The sequence below is a fragment of the Somniosus microcephalus genome, chromosome 2 (assembly GCF_052327205.1).
Source record: "Somniosus microcephalus isolate GS21.2 chromosome 2, FLI_Smic_1.0, whole genome shotgun sequence".
Classification (NCBI taxonomy): domain Eukaryota; kingdom Metazoa; phylum Chordata; class Chondrichthyes; order Squaliformes; family Somniosidae; genus Somniosus; species Somniosus microcephalus.
The window spans coordinates 171744616-171763151 of NC_140988.1; the positions used below are offsets into that span (position 1 = coordinate 171744616).

The following is an 18536-nucleotide window of genomic DNA, read 5'->3' on the forward strand; positions in this document are numbered from 1 at the left end:
ATCAACAGGTAAGTTCATAGATTTTTTCCAATTGGAGGCATCCGCCCGCAGGAAGCCTCCGATCGGAAATTCAGGGCCATAAGTTTAAAAGTGCGTAAGAAAATGCAACTACTGTAAATAGTTTGACAAATACTTCCCTGAGAATTCATGGTGGAAGATAAGTGAATATAATTTTGTTGAAAATTGGTCATTGACTTAATAACAATTAACTGTAGTGTGCTATTGAAAATGAACTGGTCTTCACATTCACTACATTAACTTGATAATTCAGGACTAATGAGCTAATGAAACTAACCTTTAAACAAAAGAACAAGCACTGATTTTCAAAGACTTACTAAAATTGACACAATTCAAGTTTCCTCTAAGCAACAGTGCAACCATTACCCCAACAGTTCAGTCACCAGTGTGGAAGAGTGTCTACTGCCCAGAGGGAAGGAGAGGAAGAGGGAAATCTTGAATACATCAAAATGTTCACTAATCCTATAGCTGCTGTTTCACTGTCCCTGTACATGCATACATCCACCCACTTTCAGATAAATATTTAATATTCTACTTCCTGAAATTTAAACATCAAAAGTGCTGAGTCTATGTTTTATTCTGTAAATGTGTAGCGTGTACACCTCATAGATTAACTTATCGATAGGAGTGGTCGCTTTTCCATATATTTGTCTGTCTTTTGTACAAAACCGGTTGGTAATATTGCAGAATATAAGGATCAGAGGTTTGAAACTGAAGCTACCAGTTTCTGCATCTAACAACTACAGTGAGCTTTTCTCTTTCCCTCTCTGCCCCCCATATTACTTAAAACACTGGCAAAATATTGAAGATAAGTAATAGAATGGGTAAGTCAAGAAACTGGAAACTAGTGGTTGAATGAGGCCATGCACTGCGCAATGATACAATCACGAGATAATGAATATGAACATGAAAAACATCCTGCCTTTCTGGCAATTTGTTTAGATTAATATCAATGTTTAATGGTCCACGGCCAAATTCCACTATAGATCCGGCAGAATCCACTAGGGTGAGGGGGGTGAGGAGAGGAATCTCCTCTTGATCATGATTCAGTAATTCATTCTGTCTTTCTTTTTGATAGCTGCCTATGTGCCTTGATTTACTGATGCCTTTGCAAGTTGTGAAACAATATGTTACAGAGAGCACACCAGCTAGTATCCGCTCAGGGAGATGTGATGTGTCAGGCAGATCATTAAATGCTGATGGCAGCAGTGCCTGGTTAAAAAGCAAAACTAGCAGTCTCTTTTTCAATGGATTCTGCTGCACATCTAATTATTTTAAATAAGGAAACCTGCAACAGTGTTCAGTAATTACTCCGTGTTCCACTTTCCCATGTGGCTTGAAAGCTGGGGCTGTTGGGATATGGGCTAGATAGCTATTTAGCCTGGCTCAATTCCAAATTATAACAAAAATTCACGCGGTCTAAAAATTTAGTAAACTGACAGGGTTTATGGAGCAAGCAAAGCTCTTTCTCCACGTAACTGTGGTGTAGATAGATATGTATAAAAAACAAAAGTATCTTGATTATAGAGATAAATAGCAGACATGAAAACATGACATGTTTCTCAGGTGTAAGAACATTAAGCTGAGTCATTTTCCTCTTTATTAACAAGTTTGAGGTCACAAAGCATAATATGTCAGGTAAAATTAAAACAGAATGCAGTTAAGTAGTTTGCTGAAATTCAAAATGGTATAATTTCCTATAAACTTTAAATCTAAACACTCTACCAGACTTTACAATGCAGTCTTCATTGTTGCAAATACATACTAAAATTCACCGGTGTTGCAATCTTTGCTGTTGGAATGCTAATTGTTTATTTTTTTGACAAAAATCATGGAGGTTCTTTCTGCTTCTTTGGCTGATCCACCATTCTTAATGCTAGTGCAGAGGCAGGACATTGTGGGATGTCAAAGGAGTCATCAAGTAAAACCAATGATACTTAAGAGTGAGCTATACTAATAAATACTTATGAGTTGGTTTTTAAAAGTAAACCACCCTCTTTTTTCTTGCTTCAAATGCCTTTTGAGCAAAATGTGCAAATATAAAGTTAAAAAAACCCCTCTTATTTCTAGTTAATTTTGACAGTCATGAGTGAAACAGAAAAAGAACTTGAATTTATAGTTTGTGCCAGGACATCCTAGAGCATTTCCCAGTCACTAAATTATATTTTGAAGTGCAGTCAATTTGGGTGCATGAAGGTCCCAGGTAAATGTTGGCCAGAGAGGGTGTTAGTTCACCATCTCATCCAAAACATTGCACAATGCAGCACTCAAATCTTAGTGGTGCTCGAATGCAGTTTTCTGACTCAGAGACAAGAGTACTCCACTGACACTTAATGACAATGAGAACGCAAGCCATGGTTCATTTGCAATGCAGTAACCACATATTTACATAAACAAATACAATATTAACACTCAGTGCACGAACAGAGACAGAGGCACATTTACAGGTGATCTTGTACACCAATGACATACACAAGCATTAAAATAATAGTGGTAACTGTTACAAATCTCAGACTTTTGAGTGCACAGATTTTTTCTGACATTTGATGACCACGGTTCATTGTAATCAAAATAGTACATCCAGAGCACCTGTACACTACAAAAACTTCCTTTAAAAGGCTTGTGTATAAACCTACAACAATTGTTTAGTCCAAGAGCTGTGGAAATAAAAATACATATTTATAAATTAGTAACACTGTAATGAACAAGGGACATTACCAAATGGTCTCTCACCCTAAATAAACAAAATACAGGTAATAATTAAAAGTATATTGTCTTCATGAAAAAGTATTTTTGGAAACTTTTTTTGGGGGGGGGAGCTGGGGAATAATGGAGCTGAGATAGGAGAGTCAGGTTAATTTCTGTCAACATGATGCTACAAGGAACAGATGCAATTACTTTACTTCCTCACATTGTGTATTGGCAAACAAACAAATAAAATTAATTTGTCACTTTTTCACGAGATGGAGGTGCCCCCTTAAAAATATGATCGCCCATAGCAAAAGTATTACAAACAGAGGCCTAGAAATTCATTGACGCCACTTTTGGGGCGCTAAAGTGGGGCGTCCGCTAAAGTTTGCGGCGGCCGCCAAATCTAGGTCACTTCTCCGATATTCATTAGCTTCGCCCTACTAGTTCGGGCGAGCGCTAAAACTGCTGCTGGATGCCTCTCTTTGGGCGCTAAGCCGGAGGTGGTGATCGATAGCGCCGAGGCCGGGCGCAGCGCAGGTGCGGCCATCTCGTGATTGACAGCAGACACCCTGGCGCCGGCCAGCTCTTAAGGGGGAAGGGTCGACTGTGTCTGCTGCCACGCCCTGGATAGTGGAGCCCTCCAGCTAGGCCTGAACACTGCTGCTGGACCCAAATAGCGCCTGAAGACATGGAGAAGGCCCGTGAACATGCGCAGCGCTTCTCAGAGCGTGATCTGAGTGTGCTGCTTGCTGCTGTGGAGAAGAGGCGCCATGTTTTGTACCCAGACAATGGCAAGAAGGCAACGGTCCGCGTCTACAGGAGAGCCTGGAGGCATGTCGCCAGCAAGCTGTCAGCCAACAGCGACGTCCCCAGGACCGGTGCCCAATGCCGCAAAAAGTTAAATGACCTCACACGCATTGTCAGGGTGAGTACCCTTTCCAATGACCTCCTCATCCTTGCATGTGCACCTCACATTATGGGCAAAGGGACCTGAAAGCTCTAATGGCCAGCCTTCATCCAGCAGCTATGGCACAGGCATGAGCATCAATTGCACATTCTGCACTGAACACACTGGCCAAGCTATTCCACCATGGGAGGCATTGCACACCAGATCACGGCGACACACTGGCCAGGCTATTCCACCATGGGAGGCAGTGCACACAAGATCACGGCGACACACTGTACTTAGAGGCCGTCCTTTCTCTTGCAGGCCAAGCTGGCGAATAATCGCAAGAGCCGGACTGCGACCGGGGGAGGACGACCCCATATCCAGCCACTCACCGACCTGCAACATCGCGTGGAGCGCCTCATGGGTGGCCGGGTGATTGGGCCCATTGCATGTGGAGATGCCGACCCTGTTCTGGGCAGCAATGGTAAGGACATCACCTTTTGCACCTCTCTCGTCCCACTTGCGCATCAGATCTACATCCTTTGCCACTGTCCGACCAATGCGCTGAATGCCACCACTCATGCATCCCGCACTGACGCCCTCTCCTCACTCTAAAGCTACTCTTGTGCCTTCCTGCTTTCAGATGGTCAAGAGGAGGTCCCTCAACTTGCCAGTGATAGACCCTCCGAGGAGGAGCAGGAGGAGGAGCAAGAGGAAGGCGGCCCATCAGGGGAACCCTCAGCCGCGGCCACCCAGGCCAATGTAGGGGACACGTCTTCCCTGGAGGGCAGCGTGGCGGAAGTGTCGAAGGGGAGGGGAGCTCCTGGGACCTGCGTGCTGCAGAAAGGCGGGAGGGGGGTGGAAGCTCGGCGGCCTTCTCCCCAGAGGGGGGATGCGTCGGAGGGAAGTCCAATTGCTGGGCCCAGCGGCCTCCAGCAACGCAGGAAGGGTCGGCCAGCTCGGCGGCCTTCTCCCCAGAGGGAGAGTCCGGCCTCCAGTCAGGAGATGCTCTTCGCCGAGGAGATGGAACGCCTCAAAGACTTGTCTGCGGACTCGGAGCGCCGGCACACGGAGCTCATGGCGGCAGTGGCACGGTTGCCTGAGTCCATCGATTCCCTCTCTCGGAGTGTGGCCAAGTTCGGGCCCTTAGAGGCCACCAGTCGGGCGGAATACCGGGCAGATCTGTCAGCGACTGGCCAGGTGATTAGTGGTGCCGTCCAGTCACTGGCTGCTCTGCTGCGGTCAGTGAACAGGTCAACACGGGCACTCACTGCTGCCACACTCGCTGTGTCAGCCAGGCATCGCCAGGGCACCCGGCGCGCTGCAGCAGCACATCGGTCTGTCCCTCGGCAGATTGGTGCGCATGCTGCAGTGCTGGCCCGGGCGAGTGCCAGTGTCTCAGGCGACCAGCGAGCGCCTGCCATCCGCCAGCTTGCTGCCATTCCTACAACCGCCACTGCCACTCCCCCAGTGGAGCTGCCAGGAGCTGCTGCAGCGACTGATGCTGGCCAGCCACAGCTGCAGCAATCAACAGCCGGCCGCTCGACGGCCAGACCTCGACTAGGCCGACCCCCAAGGGCATCTGCCGTCACGACATGTGCCCCTCAGGAGCCTGCCCCCAGCCTTGCAGCAGCCAATGGCCTTACTTTGAGGCGGAGCAGCAGGGCGGGCAGGGGCCACCCAAAGATGGCCAAGGCATTGGCCTAGCGGGCCAAATAGTCGAATGTGTGGCCATTTGTGTTTGTTTCTTGAGGCCGAGAATTGGATGTTTGTTTTTTGAAGGCCGATGATGTGATGTTTGTTTTGGACGAAGGCCGAGAATGACGGCCATTTTAGTTGCCCTATTTTGTTAATCCTCCCCAGGTTGTGGGAGCGAGTAATGTGTTTGAGTGTTTTTTGGGGGTTTCATCTGTTTTTGGTTTTCATGTGGGAAGGGCCCAGAGTTTGTACAATAAAGCATTTTATTTATTCACATTGTCCATGTTTGATCTTTGAAGTGTTTGTTGCCTTAACCGGCTGAGGGCTTGCGGAGCGGCTGCAATCATGTTCTATCATTGGCACAAGCCATTCCCTGACAGGGGGCCTAGAAGTGACGTTCAATAAGCTGACGACGGGCGGCCCTTGGACCTTGTGCGTCCCTCCTGGGCTGGTACTCCTCGTCCTCATCGTCCTCCTGCTCCTCCTCCTGAGGTGGTGGTCCAACGTGAGGTGGCAGTGCCTGAGTCCTGCGGATAGCCAGGTTGTGCAGCATGCAGCAAACGACGACGAATTGGGAGACTCGATCCTGCGAATACTGGAGGGCTCCCCCGGAGCGGTCGAGACAGCGGAACCGTTGCTTGAGCACGCCGATTGTTTGTTCTATGAGGTTCCTCGTCGCTTGATGGCTCTCGTTGTATGCCTCTTCAGCAGGGGTCGTGGGCGCGCGGAGCGGGGTCATGAGCCAGGTACACAAAGGATAGCCTTTGTCCCCGATAAGCCATCCTCTTGGGGGAGGCTGTGCCTGGAACATGTCAGCCACAGTTGTCTGTCGCAGGATAAAGGCATCGTGGCTGCTGCCTGGAAAGCGGGCATTGACAGCTAGGATGCGCTGCCTGTGGTCACACACCAGCTGTACATTGAGGGAATGGTAGCCCTTCCGGTTGCGGTACTCCTCGGCATGCTCAAGAGGTGCCCGCAAAGCCACATGCGTGCAGTCAATGGCGCCCTGCACCATGGGGAAGCCCGCTATTCTTGCAAACCCCACTGCACGCTGCTGCTGCTTGTCCAGGGTCATGGGGAAGGAGATGAATTGATGTCTCCTTCTGAAAAGGGCTTCGGTCACCTGGCGGATGCAGCAATGCACGGCGAACTGGGAGATGTTAGCGATGTCCCCAGTAGCGGATTGGAAGGAGCCGGAGGCATAGAAGTTGAGAGCCACCGTCACCTTCACTGCCACCGACAGAGACGTCCTGCGCATCAGCTGTGGCTGCAGATCTCTCTGAAGCAGCCGGCAGATGTCTGCAACCACCTCCCTTCGGAATCGCAGCCTCCTAACACACATCGCGGCAGACATGGTCAGATAGGAGGTCTGCTGGCGGTATACCCTGCGTGGGTAAGGCCTCAGTTGGCGACGCCTGTTGCCCCCTCTGCGTCTAGCCAGGGCTGCCACTCTCTCACGGCGTCTGTAAGCCCTTCTGGCATAAGGCTGAAATTCAGCGTTGCCACCCAATGCAGCCCCCATTATATGCTGGCAAACACTGAGCTCTGAATGAAGGCAAAGATAATTGGTAAGCTCTGGCCTGAGCCAAAAATACCTGTCCAAGTGTTGGTCCAAACCAGTAAACTCTCCTCCTTGGTCTCTGTCCAAAAAACCGTTGCACAAGAGTGAATGCTGCAAAATGGCTGGCCTTTATACTGCTGGGTAAGTGCCCTTTAATTAGCACTCCCCCCGGCCCAGCTGGCCTGTGTACCGTTCCACTTCACAGTCGCTCGGGACGCCCGGCGCACAATGGGCCGGCGCGAGTGAAGTTCCGGTTTGGGGCGCACAAAGGGCGTTGCACTATTAAATGACGTCATGATCTGCGCGCGCAGCAGGGCACGCGCTAAGACTTTGCGCCGGCGCTAAATGTGTCCTGAAGTTGGGGAGAGGCGCAGATCGCGCTGCGCCCGGGCGATAAGCGCCTAGCGCTCGAGGTCTACTCCCCCTAAGGCGCTAACGGCTGGCGCGCCCAACTGAATTTCTAGGCCAGAGTATTTAACCAGTGTGGAATTTATTTGATTTCTAGTTCCGAATCTGATTGTAACTCACTCATTGGCTTTGTCATTAGGGAATCAGATAGCACTTGTCGAGATACAACCATGTAGGCAAACTCTATGATGTGTGTTAAGTTATGATCAGTTTCACGGTGTAAAGAGATACTATATTAAAAAAGTCTTGCATTTATATAGCGCCTTTCGCGATCGTAGGTCATCCCACAGCTCTTTACAGCCAATTAAGTACGTTTGATGTGTAAAGTAGGCAAATCGGAGTTGTAGGCCTAGAAATTCAGTGCCCTTAGCGCCGATTTTGCGGCGCTAGAGGGCCTAGCGCTGCAATTGGCGCCGGCGCCGAAATTGCCTGGGGCCCTTCCGCCGCGGTAGACCGGTAGCGCTGCGCCGGCACCGATGACGTCATCGGTGTGCGCAGCGTCCCGGTTGCCATGCCGACGGGCCCCAGCGCCGAAATTCAGTTGCGGCCGCCTCGCCCGTGGCAGCCGCAACTAAGACTCTGGCAACAGAGTCTTACATGACTTTGCGCCGGCGCATTAAAGGCCCCACGGCGGCCGGCCGCTTTCCCGCCGGCCGCCTGGCCGCAGCTCCCTCCCCGGACTTCCCCCCCCCACCCCCCCGGAACAGAAGCAAGCCCGGCACTTGTCCGAGGTGCCGGGCTCATTTTTAAAAAGATTTTCGCGGGCCGCGGCCGGGTGCAGGCAGCTCCTCCTTAAGGGAAGGAGGAGGCCTGCACTTCCCGAACCTGCCGCACCGCAGCGGGCGCCGCAGCGCCGGAATAGCGCCGAAATTCAGCGCGTTGCGCCAGTTTTCAGGCGCAAACAGCTCTCAGCAGCGCCGGCAGCCGTTTGGGCGCAGAACTATTGAATTTTGGGCCCGACCAGCGCGACTTAGCTCCGGCACTAACTTCCGGCGCTAAAGCCCTGGCTGCGCCAAAACTCAATTTCTAGGCCGTAGTGTTTTTCTTAAATTGCATTTATTTTATTTTCCATTTTTTTCCCCATATTGTTAGGTCAAGAAACCATTGTAAATCATCAGGTGATATCCCTGTGTTATTGGTAATAATTTATGAGGAATTTGACTTGTGCACATTTAAGGGGTCGCACAGGAGTATTTATAAGTCGGGCATCCATTTGTTATCCTGGATCTTGACAGAAAAGTGGCATTTTGCTTCACAGGAGCAATGAAAGGGTGTTACTTACATGCATGGCAAGAATGCTGCGTGGGACTAACTCCCGGTAGTGCCGGATGGTAAAGTGCCACGTCTTTATTCTCATCAGGTCATCAAATGTAAACTCCAGAATCAATCTCCCTTCGGTACAAACCTATCAGATTGGCATCAGGGATTTAAAAGGAAGGAAAGAAGGAGTTAAGAATAAGAAAATTACATAAATGAGCACTTTTCAAACAAAAGGAACAAATAAATGTTACATTTAGCCTTAAAATCAAACAGTATGGGCTTTCTCACCAAACTTTGACTAATTTATGTACTTGGCAGCTTTTCTCTTTCATCCTGTTCTTAAAAAGTATCTTTGATATTAGAGGGTCACAATTAAGAAAACATTTGCTGTTTTGCTCAATTCCTGTTACGGTTCTCTGAGCTGTGACATTTTATTACCATGGCAACGGGAACCAGCTGATTAGTTGGCATGGCAACCAGAAAGATGTAATTCCAGCAGACGCGTTATAATCAATGCTCCCAGCACAGATGGTCTCTAGAGGATCAGCAAGAAAGAGTCTAGCAAGCGTTCAGCACATCACATGGCACAACTACACTGCACCAGAAAAGTTAACATTTTTTGTTAAAATCTCAGTTTTTAACACTTTCTATCAACATATTTTTGGGGTGAATTTGTGCTCAGGAATATAAAAAACAATCTCATTTCAGGTATCTAGTATCGTCGTACGCTGTCAGATTATGTATAACACCTTTGAATGTAAAATAAATCTCCCTCCACTCTGCTCCAATAATGTCCCTTAGTTCCAACCTTAGCTCACCGACTGCACCAACTGACAATTTCAGTTTCCATACCAGACATCCTTGTGGGCTCTTGGAGATGGACAATTTCATGCTAATGAGGGACAATTTTGCATCTTGGATTTACAAACTCTAAGAAATGGGTTGAGACTGCACAAACCCATTTCACAGAGGACCTTTATATCCAAGAAATAGAAGAGCCTTTCTTCTCAGCAATCTGGGCTGGATTCAAACAGGTACTAGAGGTGAAAGGACACTGCACTAATTCCACTCCCTTGTTTTTATCCCTTCCTAAATAAAGACCTGATCAATGTTAGTTCAGTGTATTTATTTTTGCCAATTTTCTCCCCTCCTTCCCTGAAGATGCTAACTCGTTCTGGGGCATTATCCCACAAGCACCAGCAGTCCTCCAGTACCTCGCCCAAGTGGCCACTCCCCATGTGAACTGTTAGTGTTGGCAAACTATTTGACTCGGGATGGATTCACAGCTGAGTCGGACTCTGTTCACACATGCACACTTTCCAGCAATGGTGACTGGTTAAGAATTGCATGTGGGAATCCAAGGTAATTTCCCCCTCCTTGGCTCAGGGATTTGAGGCCAATTTATATCACCCCAGCTGAGACAGCTAATTCAGCACAGATGGGGAATCAAAGCTGGGATCTTCTAATCTGTATGACTTGATGCTGCTCTGGGCAGCGCCTTTATTCACTATGCTAACAGGGGAGCTTAAATTTAAATTGCTTTTATCTCTGTGTCTAATCATTTTAAACATTATGCCATATTTCACTGTGAAAATGCCCATTTTTAAAAATTATTTTAAGAAGTGTGGACTGTTTGCATTCATAAGAGAGTCCACTTTGTGGATTCAAAAACTCTTTTAAATTGCTCCTGCCTCTAAGTAACCAGCCTCATATGCTCTCATAAGTCTTTTGAGAGCAGCTCAGGATGACCTGTCTGCTGACTGTTCTTTGCTGACTGTGAGGATGCACTTAACTGTCACTCAGCACTTTCCCTGAATTATCGACCCTGGGAACTCATCATGTAGGGAAGGAGAGAGGAACGACAGATCTGTGCACATGCCCCTTGGAGCTGCACCACCACACTGCATGCCCAGTAATGAAAACACTTCCATACATCTTAACTTGGGTACAAAACTTAAATCCTTTGTTTACAACATGACTCAGACTGCTAACCTGAGAATCAAAACCTATTTAGATATGGATTAATTAACCATTGCAGGCACAGTTGCTTTCATTAGTTGGGATCTTACCAATCAACTTATAAATCATTGAGGGGGAACTTTAGTGAAGTTAATATGTGCTCGAAATAGTAAACAAATTGACACAGATCCCAATGACACTGATCGAAAGAAGTGGATATGATGCAAGTGATCGCTTTGGCATATGTCACGTCAGCACGTGCAATCCACTGAAATGGTTAATTACAGGGCTGGACAGGGGAGCCTTGTAAACATTATTGTTTAAACAATGAAGTGATTATTATATAATTATAAGATGCTGCCTGACCTGCTGAGTATCTCCAGCATTTTCTGTTTTTATTTCAGATTTCCAGCATCTGCAGTATTTTCTTTTTGATTTATTATATTAAACTGATTAAGTGGGGACCACACTTTCTTACATTAGTGAAACTCAGTTCCACACATCACGTTCTCCACAGTGAGAGACACAACCAATATCAATTGAATTGGCAGGTGCCACTTTGTATTGTGGCATTTTAAGCGTGAATCATAAATAATTTACACAATACAGTTCTTTCACCTGAAGATGCAGCAGGGAAAGTCATCAATAATTAAAATATACAACAGGAGCACCTTTGAAGCTACGCAATCCTACAATTCTATTCCCTAAAATAACCATCAAAGATTGATTTTTTTAAAAGTTAACTGAAATTGTTACTTAAATATCAGCAAAAGCTGATTCATAATCAGTCATAGAAACATAGAAGATAGGAGCAGGAGTAGGACATTCGGCCCCTCTAGCCTGCTCTGCCATTCAATGCGATCATGGCTGATCATCCAAGTTCAGTACCCTGTCCCTGCTTTCTCCCCATACCCCTTGATCCCTTTAGCCTTAAGAAATATATCCAACTCCTTCTTGAATATATTTAATGAATTGGCCTCTGCTGCCTTCTGTGGTAGAGAATTCCACAGGTTCACCACTCTCTGGGTGAAGAAATTCCTCTTCATTTCTGTCCTAAAAGGCCTACCCCTTATCCTTAGACTCTGATCCCTGGTTCTGGATTCCCTGACCATCGGGAACATCCTCCCTGCATCTAGTCTGTCCAGTCCTGCCAGAATTTTATAAGTTTCAATGAGATCCCCTCTCATTCTTCTGAACTCCAGCGAGTACAAGTCCAATCGTCCCAATCTCTCCTCATACGTCATTCCTGCCAACCCAGGTATCAGCCTGGTGAATCTTCGCTGAACTCCTTCCATGGCAAGAATATCCATCCTCAGATAAGGCGACCAAAACTTCACACAATGCTCAAGATGTGGTCTCAACAAGGCCCTGTACAACTGCAGCAAGACATCCTTGTCCTTGTACTCAAACCCTCTCGCTATGAAGGCCAACATACCATTTGCCTTCTTAACCGCCTGCTGCACCTGCATGCTTACCTTCAGCGACTGGTGCACAAGGACACCCAGGTCTCGTTGCACTCCCCTTCTTCCAATCTATTGCCATTCAGATAATAATCTGCCTTCCTGTTTTTGCCACCAAAGTGGATAACCTCACATTTATCCACGTTATATTGCATCTGCCATGCTTCTGCCCAATCACCCAACCTGTCCAAATCATCCTGTAGTTTCTCAGCATCCTCCTCACAACACACACGCCCACCCAGCTTTGTGTCGTCTACAAATTTGGAGATATTACATCCAGTTCCCTTGTCTAGATCATTAGTATATATTGTGAATAGCTGGGGTCCAAGGACCGATCCCTGCAGTACCCAACTAGTCACTGCCTGCCACTCGGAAAAAGACCCGTTTATTCCAACTCTTTGCTTTCTACAGGAAACTTTGGTTTATCCAGAGGTTGTATGGCTGGAAACCTCGATCTAACGGCAGAAATCAGCAGCCGTTTTGTTAGTTTTTTTTTCTTTTTTTTTCTTCTCCGAGCATTTTTTTAAACAGTCAGTCTCTGGAAAGCCTCTCTGAAGCTGTTGCTAAGCTACAGAGACGCTTCCAAGGTATGGGCCGACTGTTTACAAGCTGTTTCTAAGCAACAGTGTTTGTTGTCAGATACGGAGATGAAAACCTCCGTATCCCTCAACATTAGCGCTGGTCTGTCCGGAAGTTTTCATAGATCGGCATCACGCCGGTCCCGTCAGTGCCGGATATCGCGAAGTTTCCTGTATCTGCCAACCAGTTCTCTATCCAAGTCAATACCTTGCTCCCAATCCCATGTGCCTTAACTTTACACGCTGATCTCTGATGTGGGACCTTATCGAAAGCCTTCTGAAAGTCCAAATACACCACATCCACTGGTTCTCCCTTATCTATGTTACTAGTTACATCCTCAAAAAATTCCAGTACATTAGTCAAGCACGATTTACCTTTTGTAAATCCATGTTGACTTTGTCCGATCCTGTCACTGTTTTCCAAGTGCTCTGCTATTACATCTTTTATAATGGACTCGTATTTTCCCCACTACCGATGTCAGGCTGTAATTCCCCGTTTTCTCTCTACCACCTTTTTTGAATAGTGGGGTAACATTAGCTACCCTCCAATCCATGGGTACTGTTCCAGATTCCATCGAATGTTGGAAGATGACCAGCAATGCATCTACGATTTCTAGGGCCACTTCCTTAAGTACCCTAGGATGTAGATTATCAGGCCCTGGGGATTTATCGGCCTTCAATCCCATCAATTTCCCTAACACCATTTCCCTACAAATACTGATTTCTTTCAGTTCCTCCCTTTCATCAGACCCTATGTTCCCCGACATTTCCGGGAGGTTATGAAGACAGAACCAAAATATGTATTTAATTGGTCTGCCATTTCTTTGTTCCCCATTATAAATTCCCCTGATTCTGACTGCAAGGGACCTACGCTTGACTTCACCAATCTTTTTCTCTTCACATATCTATAAAAGTTTTTACAGTCAGTTTTTATGTTCACTGCAAGCTTACTCTCATATTCTATTTTCCCTTTCTTAATTAATCCCTTTGTCTTCCTTTGTTGAATCCTAAACTGCTCCCGATCCTCTGGATTACTGCTTTCTTTGGCCAATTGATATGTCCTCTCCTTGGATCTTATGCTATCCATAATTTCCCTCGTTAGCCACGGTTGAGTCACCTTTTCTGTTTTATTTTGTAGTTCATCCATGCGGTCTTTGAATGTTTGCCATTGCCTATCCACCGTTAACCCTTTGAGTGACATTCCCCAATCAATCCTACCCAATTCGCGCCTCAGACCATCGTAGTTTCCTTTATTTAAATTCAGGACCCTAGTCTCTGAGTCAACTACTTCATTCTCCATCTTCATGAAGAATTCGATTATATTATGATCGCTCCGACCCAAGGGGCCTCGTACAACAAGATTGCTAATTAATCCTTTCTCGTTACATAATACCCAGTCTAAGATGGCCTGATCTCTGGTTGGTTCCTCGACATATTGGTCCAGGAAACCATCCCGTAAACACTCCAGGAATTCCTCCTCCACAGTATTGTTACTAATTTGGTTAGCCCAATCTATATGTAGATTAAAGTCACCCATGATGACTGCAGTGCCCTTTTTGCACGCTTCTCTAATTTCCCTTTTAATGCCATCCCCAACCTCCGCATTACTGTTTGGAGGTCTATATACCACTCCCACTAACGTTTTCTGCCCCTTGGTATTTCTCAGTTCTACCCATACAGATTCCACATCATCAGAGCTAATATCCTTCCTTACAATTGTGTTAATCCCTTCTTTAACCAGTAATGCTACCCTTAGTAGTCATCTTAGTAGCAAAGAAAAGATTACGCAATTGAGGTATTTGTTACTATCTCTGTTAAACTAATGAAGGGGGGCAGGAGGATTCAGGAAAGAGTAAATTAAAAAGCAGTGAGAGAAATGTCAAGGCTCTAGAGCAGAGTAGAGTTTTTGGGTAAAAATCAGAGTGGGTCAGGAAGGGACTGAGAGAGTAACAAAGGTAATAAGGCATCAGTGACTAAGATGATGTCAGGGAAAAAGAGAAATAAGTCAAAGGTAAAGGCACGATATCTGAATGCGTGAAGCATTCGCAACAAAATAGATGAATTAATCGTGCAGATAGAAATTAACAGGTTTGATCTAATAGCCATAACAGAGACGTGGTTGCAAAGTGGCCAAGGTTGAGAACTAAATATTCCAGGATACATAACTTTTAGAAGGGATAAGCAAAATGGAAAAGGAGGTGGGGTTGCCCTGATAATAAAGGATGGGATAAATACAGTAGAGCGAAAGGATCTTAGCTCCGAAAATCAAGAAGCAGAATCAGTTTGGGTGGAGCTAAGAAACAGCAAAGGGCAGAAAACATTGGTGGGAGTTGTTTATAGGCCCCCAAACAGTAGTTGTAATGTAGGGCAGTGTATAAATCAGGAAATTAGAGGAGCATGTATCAAGGGTTATACAGTAATCATGGGGGACTTTAATCTACATATAGACTGGGTAACCAAATTTGCAGTAATAGTGTGGAGGACAAATTCATGGAATGTATGCAATATAGTTTTCTAGATCGGTATGTTGAGGAACCAACTAGGGAACAGGCTATTTTAGATCTAGTATTATGCAATGAGAAAGGGTTAATTAATAACCTTGTTGTAAAGGGGCCTTTAGGGAAGAGTGACCATAATATGATAGAATTTTATATTGAGTTTGAAAGTGACTTAGTTAAAGCCAAAACTAGGGTCTTAAATCTAAACAAAGCAAACTACGTAGGTATGAGGGGCAAGTTGGCTAAGGTAGATTGGGAAACTACATTAAAAGATATAATAGTGGACGAGCAATAGCTAGCATTTAAAGAATTAATACATCATTTACAACAAATATACATTCCTTTAAGGCACAAAACCCCCCTAGGAAAAGTGGTCCAACCATGGCTAACAAGAGAAGTTAAAGATAGTATTAGATCAAAGGAAGAGCCTTATAATGCTGCCAAAAAGAGTAGTAAGTCTGAGGATTGGGAGGATTTCAGAATTCAGCAAAGGAGGACCAAGAAATTGATAAAGAAAGGGAAAATAGAATGAGAGTAAACTAGCGAGGGACATAAAAACAGACTGTAAAAGCTTCTATAGGTATGTAAAAAGGAAAAGATTAGTGAAAGTAAATGTGGGTCCCTTACAGGCTGAGACAGGAGAAATTATAATGAGGAATAAGGAAATGGCAGAGAAATCAAACAAATACTTTGGGCTGGATTTTGCTATGGGGGCGGGTTGGGGTCGTGTTCCCCACATTTCGTGTTTCCCACACGAATCCTGAACGATGTGGGAAATTGATGCAATTTTGATTTTATAGCCCAATTGATTCCCCACGTGTGGGAACCCCTAGCCGGAGAGCTTTTCAGGTGGGAAGCTCACCTCCGATGACATCATCACTGCTGCTTCATTTAAGGGCTTCCACAAGCCTTGCTCACTTCAGCAGACTGCCAAGCTTCTGGCCCTGGCAGCTGCTGCTACCATCATCAATCATGGCGACACATCGGAGTAAGGCATCCCCCAGATTTGACGAGGCAGCCCTCCAGGCATTGGTGGAGGGAGCGACAGAGAGCAGGGAGGTGCTCTTCCCCTCCTCGGGGAGGAAGAAGCCACCCCAGCAAACCAAGGCTGTGTGGCTGATGGTGGCAGAGAACAAGGAGGTGGGGGCTCCTCTCCAAGCGCTCAAACTTCCATGCCACTGACAAGTCCTCGGTCAGAGCCCCACCTGAGTCAGCACCCAAGTGAGATCGGCGTCTCAACCCCTGCACAGCCGCAGGAGCAGCAGACTGTTGCGCAGCCCTTACAGGCTCGCAACCCCAGAGGACGCCCGTCAAAGGTGCCCAGACAGGAGCAGCAAGGAAGTGAGCAAGGGGCCTCCACATCTGCTGATGCCACTGGGGAACCACTACGTAGGAGCACGCGTAAGAGAAAGAAACTGCACAAATAGTCACAAGGGTAGTCACTTGGGTGGAATTTAATGTGTTATGGTTGAAAGCCATCAGAATAATGGTAATAAATCATCTGTTGGCTACTGCTGTAGTTGTGGCGTGTGTCATTTCGCGAATGGGACTTTCACTTTGAGGTCAGTATGGTGGTCACATCGCTAGAAGTCAGCTAGTTCCTGGCTATTGTCAGTGCTCAGGTAAAAGGGTGCGAGGCAATAGTCCCTCATGGGCGAGGCTCAGCAAATCTGCCCAATATGAGCGCGTTCCTTGCATGCCGGCCACCAATGTTCTCGCGCACTGCTGCCGCTGGTTGATGAGCCTCTGCAAGATGTTCGTCTTCGCTCTCCTCCTCCCCCTCCTCCTCCTCCTCATCTGAGGAGGATATGTCAGGAGCCACTTGGTCCTCGGCCATCTGCAAGCCACGACGCTGTGCCATGTTGTGAAGCACACAGCAAACCACAACGATTCTGGAGACCCTGGCTGCTGAGTATTGCAGGGCTCCACCTGACCTATCCAGGCATCTGAAGCGCATCTTCAGCAGACCAATGGTCTGCTTGATCATGGCTCTGGTGGAAAGGTGGCTGGAGTTGTAGTTCTCCTCAGCTGCGTTGGCTGGCCTCCTCAGCGGCGTCAATAGCCACGTCCTCAAGGGATAGCCCTTGTCTCTGTGGTAAACCACTGTTGTTGTTGTTGTTGTTGATACACACTGTTGTACCTATGCATGCCTCAACATGTCTCGGCTGGCTCCACCCACACAGGCCCAGGTATAAAGGTGATTGACCTGCAGCCCCCTGCCTTCTTGGAACCCAGTCAACCACGAGAGCCCTCCTCCGACCGCAATGTGTACTTCCTCAACATAATTGATGAGTACTCCCGTTTCCCGTTTGCCATCCCTTGCTCAGACATGACCAGTACCACGGTCATTAAATGTCTGAATGACCTCTTCGCCTTGTTCGGTTTCCCTAGCTATATTCATAGCGACAGGGGCTCATCCTTTATGAGTGACGAACTCCGGCAGTACCTGCTCTCGAGAGGTATCGCTACAAGCAGGACCACCAGCTACAACCCCCGGGGGAATGGCCGGGTATAAAGGTGATTGACCTGCAGCCCCCTGCCTTCTTGGAACCCAGTCAACCACGAGAGGCATGCTCTGTTCTTTGCTAATAAAAGCCTTTAGTTACTCTCTTAACTCTCAGTCTTTTATGAGTAATTGATAGCGCATCAGTCTCCAAGTAGCCATCCGTTAAGTTGGTGTGGCGGACTGAATAGCGGAGGCACAGTAGACTGGCGCAGTATGAAGGAGTCATGGCAACTGCCAGGGTACTTGGCACAAACATGCAAAATTTCCTTCTTGTGGTCACACACCAGCTGAACGTTGAGGGAGTGGAAGCCCTTGCAGTTGACAAAAATACCAGGATTGCGATGGGGAGCCTTAAGGGCCACATGTGTGCAATCAACGATGCCGTGCACCCTTGGAAAGCCTGCAAGATTAGCAAATCCAACCGCTCTCGCCATGACACTTGCTCGATCCTTGGTGAAATGGATGTGATTGTGCGCGATGGCAAAGAGGGCATCGGTTACCTGCTTGATGCAGGTGTGTGCGGCCGCCTGGGAGATGCCGCTGATGTCTGTCGCTGATCCCTGGAATGAGCCTGAGGCAAAAAAGTTGAGTGCGATGGTGACTTTGACGGCCACTGATAAGGGGTGTCCAGCTGCTCCTCTGGGCTCCAGGTCTTGCTGCAGCATTGTGCAGATGTCAGCCACTATCTCTCGCGAAAGTCGGAGCCGCCTTTGGCACTGCTGCTCAGACATGTTGAGGTAGCTGACCCTGCGTCTGTAGACCCTGTTTGGGGGGTATCTCCTGCGCCGACGGCCTTCCATGCGCTGGCCCCTTCTGGCCTGTGCATCCTCAGGTGGGGCAGCAGCAGCTTGGCGCAACTGTTGTTGCTGCTGCTGTTGGGCGGCCTCATGTAATATCCAGAAGGGCAGGACAAAAATGGCTCCCATGCTTCTGGTAGATGCCTCAGTTGAGGAAGCGCTCAGTGAAGGTGGCGAAAGGGGTTTCCCAGGAGGTCACACTGGAGATGGTTG

General features: G+C 47.2%; 1 protein-coding gene across 13 annotated transcripts in view; it reads right to left on the bottom strand.

The window, feature by feature from the left end:
• Window positions 1–18536, bottom strand: part of LOC147123103 (LIM domain-binding protein 2) — a 547106-nt gene that overhangs the window by 98527 nt on the left and 430043 nt on the right. For all 13 annotated transcript variants that reach the window (XM_085966645.1, XM_085966709.1, XM_085966713.1 and 10 more), the window contains one exon: window positions 8548–8670. In XM_085966645.1, the coding sequence (XP_085822771.1) occupies window positions 8548–8670 (123 nt within the window). The remainder of the gene's footprint in view (window positions 1–8547; window positions 8671–18536) is intronic.